Source organism: Pogona vitticeps, chromosome 3, assembly GCF_051106095.1.
Source record: "Pogona vitticeps strain Pit_001003342236 chromosome 3, PviZW2.1, whole genome shotgun sequence".
In the NCBI taxonomy this organism is placed as follows: Eukaryota; Metazoa; Chordata; class Lepidosauria; order Squamata; family Agamidae; genus Pogona; species Pogona vitticeps.
This window is the reverse complement of record NC_135785.1, coordinates 48068172-48074171: the sequence shown is the minus strand read 5'-3', so window position 1 is coordinate 48074171 and position 6000 is coordinate 48068172. Positions and strand designations below refer to the sequence as shown.

Below are 6000 nucleotides of genomic sequence, written 5' to 3'. Positions count from 1 at the left end.
AGATGAAGACCACATACAAGATGGATTGATTCCTTAAAGGAAGACAAAGGCCTGAGTTGACAAGAGCTGAGCAGCGCTGTTAAGGACAGAGCATTTTGGAGATTGCTCATTCATAGGGTTGCCATAAGTCAGCAATTTGATGGCACATAACAACAATTGCAGTTAATAAATATGAAATATACTGTGTATTGCACTATATATGTACTTAACATTTAAAATCGTATATTGAAATATGAATATATCAAATACACAAAATATGGTAACAGGAGTTCACTGTCCATTATGATTAAAATATTGTATCTGCCTTATCCGGGAGGCAATGGAAGACAGGAGAGCCTGGCGTGCTCTGGTCCATGGGGTCACGAAGAGTAGGACATGACTTAACGACTAAACAACAACAATCTGCTTTATAATATGCCATTTAAAAAATTCAGTTTTTCTATAAGGATGAGGACACTCTGATATGTAAGCAATGCACATCATTACAATTACTGTATTCTGTATAATATTTAACTGATTTTGGCTTTCATCACTGTGGAAACCTAAATCTCATGCTGCTATATTCATAATACTACATTTAAAACATGATTTACCATCAAAATCACTAGCAAGAACATATTCATTCCACTCCTCAATTAATTGTGATGGTGCGGTCAAATGCCCTTGAGCTCTACTGAGCATGCTCACTTATCTGGTCTGTTCATTGCATTTGATTCTTTAGCTCTAGCCTGTCTTTCTCCAGTGCCTCTATCTGCAGACAGAAGAGAGGGAGCAAAAAGAGAATCTGCGTTATTTTTTTCTACATATAATCTGCCTGAACTGACAACATTTGGCTTTGCATTTCTGGCTTTTCAGTATCTTTGGATTCCCAGGTAGCTATGCCCAGTTCTTCCTGTTTCCATTTCTGTTTTTCAAGGAAACAGTACTGAAAGCTACAGAATACATTTGCACTCTTTAATATCAGTTAGTTTTGGCATATTTTTGAGGAATCTCTTATCCATCATCTTCTAAATACAAGGTAATAATCATTTCTATTCCTTTGGTTCTTTATTGGTCTCTTTGTGCATGAAAAAAATAAATTTCAAATGTCATTTAATGTTTATTTGAGCTACATGTTCCTGGTGCCGGCAAGATTCTATATATATATATATATATAAGCATGCAACTTTAAAACTGTCATATCTTTAGAAATGAATGGGTTTCACAGCAAAATGTCACTAAGCAACTTCTGAATGCCCTTGATTTAACGGGACTGCAGTAACTATATGATATTACATCCAATAATTCTGTCATATATTTAGAAGACATACCTCTTATCTCTGTCATGTTTAGTGTCCACAGTGTTTCATTTGTCAAATAGCAATTCACTATGAATGTACTACACTCCTTCTCTTGTATTTTACCCTGACATAACTGTTGACTTTTTTAAAATGACTTTCATTGTCTTAGCATGTGATGAGTTACTATTTCATATACAGTACTCGTACAGCACTGTCTTACTGCAATACATGTAGTCTGTACATTTTGGGAGGTGGAAGAGAATTCAGGAAACAGATTAAAGAAATTAGATTAATCAATTAATGTGTAATAACAAATCAATATTAGAATCCAAACTGATCTCTTTAGCAGCATTGTATGAAGTTCCAAAATAGCAAAGGCACTCACTCTTTATTATGTTTAGGCCTGAGCTTATAAACTGCTATGTCTGCAGAAAAAGAGAGAATGTTAACATATTTGAAGACACAGACATACGTACTCATACAACTTGCAACCTTTGGCATTATAATTCCAAACTGATTTAGAACAGCCAACTGCTCTGACAGCAGGACAATGTCTGAAAATACACTAGCATGGCACACACACAAATAAATGGAGATGAAACAGAACTGTAGATAATTTATAAATATGTGACATCATAAATATTTTAACTACTATTGAAACAGCTGTATTAGCAAAACCACATGTACCTGTACAGTAGTAATATCAGTGCTATTGGAAATTAATATTACTAGAACAGAAATACAGCTGTTAAGATGCACCTGCCTGAAATAATGGCTACTAACCATGATGGCTATATGGCACCATGACTATGGATACTAGTTACATGCTGAGAAATGACATTGGAAAGGGGCTTACCCTCATGTTGTTACTCTGGAACCTCCCATGAGTAGATAGTTGCCCACAGTGGAACAAAGGATGATGGAGCAGATAGCCATTTCGTGTGATCCCAAATAGGATTTCTTATGCTCTTGTGTGCATAGTACAGGCATACTTGCACAATGACACTAAAACTATATAATATTTGTGCATGTGGCTTTATGCCTGCTCTCAAAATGTATACATTCCAGGGCCAGACTCCATTGAAACATGTTCCACAGCACAGCAAATCTGGCTATAATATATCTCTTTCACACAAGTTATTTACATTCTGAGTCAAAGTGAAATCTTTTTATATTCTATTCAGAACCCTTCAGAACATCTTGAACTGCAAATTTAAAACATGGGGGGAAACTATGTGGGTGTTGTGTGAGAGGTGAACATAAATAATAATTTTACAAATGTCTGATAAAAATGCAATGATGATTATGGCACAGCATTACAATATCCTGTCACAAAATATTTTCTGTTAGGAGTATTTATATTAACATTCTGGATTCTTCTCAAAAATCTCAGTTTATCTACATTACTGAAAAGCAATTAGGATTAGATTTGGGATTATTCCAATGTTTTTAAAAAGGGAGTTTGATTCTCCACTGTGCTTTGTAGGAGAGAGGTCTTGGGTAAACTACACCCAACACGAAGAATGGAAAGGTAAACCACTCTTGAGAACTGTATGCCTAGAAAAACGCTGAAAGAGGCACCATAAATCAGAATAAATTCACCAGCACATTGTAGTTGTTGCCATCAGACCTTGCCACCTAAAAAGCTTAATTGCTGAATTAGTTATGTTTTTTTCTTTATGTTCAGGCCTAATTATCCCAGGGAATGGATACCTCACCTTCAAAACAATATCCAGCAAAAAAACGAGTGAAAATTCATCCTAACACAGTGACAGTGAAATATACTTCCCATTATCCACAGCCTGGAGAAGAGGAGTATGAAGAAGCTAATGAAGACAATGAGGGTTTTTTAGAAGATAATCCAAAAAGAAGACTGCTGAGCAATGGGCAACGGAGAGGAAGGTCCTTCTTTGGAACTATTGACATCCCATCTCAAGGAGGCCAAAAGCCAGAAGACAAGAAGAGTGAACAAGGCCAAGGTTTCGTAGATGGAAACATTTTTCAGTCTAGAAAAACTTGGGCTGTACTTTTTGGATCTGCTTTGGCTCATGGTTGTGTAGCCCTGATAACAAGACTTGCTTCTGATCGTTCCAAAGTGCCATCTCTAGAACTAATCTTCATTCGTTCTGTTTTACAAGTGTTTTCAGTGTTAGTTGTGTGCTACTATCATGAAGACCCTTTTGGACCCAAAGGCCACCGATTGCGGTTGTTCTTCTATGGAGTGTGTAATGTTATTTCTATTACCTGTGCTTACACTTCTTTTGCAATAGTACCCCCAAGTAATGGGACTACTATGTGGAGAGCTACCACCACTGTCTTCAGTGCCATTTTAGCATTTTTACTAGTAGATGAGCGAATGGCTTATATTGATATAATCACAATTACAGGTAGCATTGTTGGTGTTTGCTTAGTCATGATCCCCAACATTGCTGATGAAGAAAATTCTGTCTTGAATGCCTGGAAGGAAGCCTTTGGTTATACCATGACTGTTATGGCAGGCTTAACTACAGCTCTCTCAATGATAGTATACAGGTCCATTAAAGATAATGTGAGCATGTGGACAGCACTGTTTACTTTTGGTTGGACTGGAACAGTCTGGGGTGCCTCCACTATGTTTTTTCTTCAAGAGCCAATAATTCCATTGAATGGAGAAAGCTGGAGCTATCTCATAGGAATCTGTATATGCTCCACAGTGGCTTTTCTGGGTGTCTATTATGCTTTGAACAAATTCCATCCAGCCTTGGTCAGCACAGTGCAGCATCTGGAGATTGTGATAGCCATGATCCTTCAGCTTCTTGTGTTACATATCTTCCCCAGCATTTATGATATGATTGGTGGTGTAATTATCATCATTAGTGTCTTCTTCCTTGCATGTTATAAACTATCATGGAAGGACTTCAGAAAGCAAGATTATCAAGAAATACTAGATTCTTCTATTAAATGAATAGAAATTTGTTGTATTCTGTTTACTGCCATGTAGAATTAATCTGTGTTTATGTATGTCTTTTGTATAGTGTTGTTGACAGTATACTGCCATTTCATGTTCTAACATAACATCAGCCCTAGTATAACTCAGTGGAGTGCCACCAGAAATTTCTATTCTAGAAGCTTTGTGTGAAAAATGTCTTTAAATGTGGAAGCTGTGAACATTAGTATTCTCAGGCAGTATAGAGGAAGTGCCGATATTCAATATACAGAATTCTGTCCTAGGAGTTCTCTGATGGGAGTATAATAGACATACTTGAGGGTGTTTTAAATAATACATTTTTTTATCCACCTGTGCAGAGCAGCCTGTTGCAGTATTTAAGGCAAGGGAAATATGGCTATGGAAAAAAATAACAGCAAAACGAGCCCCTTGATTTCTTGGAATAAAGAACCATACTTGAACTAGAGAATTCTTCAGAGTTTGTGCCTATATTAGATGATCTGGTGCATGCAAGAAGCATACAGATCTCACCTGGCTCCTTGATCTTCAGCTCTACCTTTTATCAGAGCTCACTATTGTGGCCAATGTTGAGTTACAGCTTGAGAATTTTCTATAGGTTCATGTATAAAGAACATGCAATTGCAGATGAATATGGACTTCCAAAAGAGGATTATTGTTCATAAGAATTATATACTATACTTGTTTTTAGTGTACAATGTTTTAGAAATAAGAATTTCAAGGTGTGTGTACTTATTATGATGATTATAATTAATCACTGATAAAGTAATCTAATATTAACTGTTAAAACACCAAGGCCTTGCCTATATTGTCTTCTTAAGAGTAATCCGCATGCTGTTTGTAGCAACTGCCAACATCCCAAGCCCCAGTCACATGCCCAGCAAGAATTTGCAGGAATAGGCAACAGAGCAGACACAAGACACAGAATAAATACTTAATTTTAAAATGCTATAAAAATAAAGGCTTTAACAGCCTACTTACAACAGCAAGATCATGGACCTGTCCCACAGTCCTGGAAAGGTGATGGAAAGCTTTGCAGCACCACCAAAAATGTTAATTTAATTATGGCAAATAGCCATTATTAAGAGCCCAAAAAACCCACAACAACCATTAGATCCCAGCTGTGAAAGCCTTCGCGAATATACAGTATCAAATAGCCATTAAAGGACTTTAAAAGTCTTAAAAGTGTTCCAGAAAAACATCTACTTCTCCTTCATTGACTACGCAGAAGCCTTTGACTGCGTGGACCACAACAAACTATGGCAAGTTCTTAAAGAAATGGAAGCACCTGACCACCTTCTCTATCTCCTGAGAAATCTACATGTGGGACAGGAAGCAACAGTTAGAACTGGATATGGAAACACTGATTTGTTCAACATTGGGAAAGGAGTACGACAAGGCTGTCTATTGTCTCCCTGCTTATTTAACTTATAAGCAGAATACATCATGCGAAAGGCTGGACTGGAGGAATCTCAAGCCGGAATTAAGATTGCCAGAAGAAATATCAACAGTCTCAGATATGCAGATACCACTCTGATGGCAGTAAGGGAGGAGAAATTAAAGAACGTCTTAATGAGAGTGAAAGAGGAGAGCACCAAAAATGGTCTGAAGCTCAAGATTAAAAAAAACTACGATCATGGCCACTGGTTCCATCACCTCCTGGCAAATAGAAGGGGAAGATACAGAGGCAGTGACAGATTTTACTTTCCTGGGCTCCAGGATCACTGCAGATGGTGACAGCAGCCACGAAATTAAAAAACACCTGTTTCTTGGGAG

At 37.2% G+C, this 6000-nt stretch overlaps 1 protein-coding gene across 1 annotated transcript; it reads left to right on the top strand.

The window, feature by feature from the left end:
* Positions 1 to 740: 740 nt before the first annotated feature.
* On the top strand, positions 741 to 5019 carry SLC35G2 (solute carrier family 35 member G2). Its single transcript, XM_020787371.3, has 2 exons — positions 741 to 1018; positions 2968 to 5019. Exon 2 carries the CDS (start codon positions 2986 to 2988, stop codon positions 4222 to 4224), a length of 1239 nt encoding a protein of 412 aa, XP_020643030.2. The 5' UTR covers positions 741 to 1018; positions 2968 to 2985; the 3' UTR covers positions 4225 to 5019.
* The last annotated feature ends 981 nt before the right edge of the window (positions 5020 to 6000 follow it).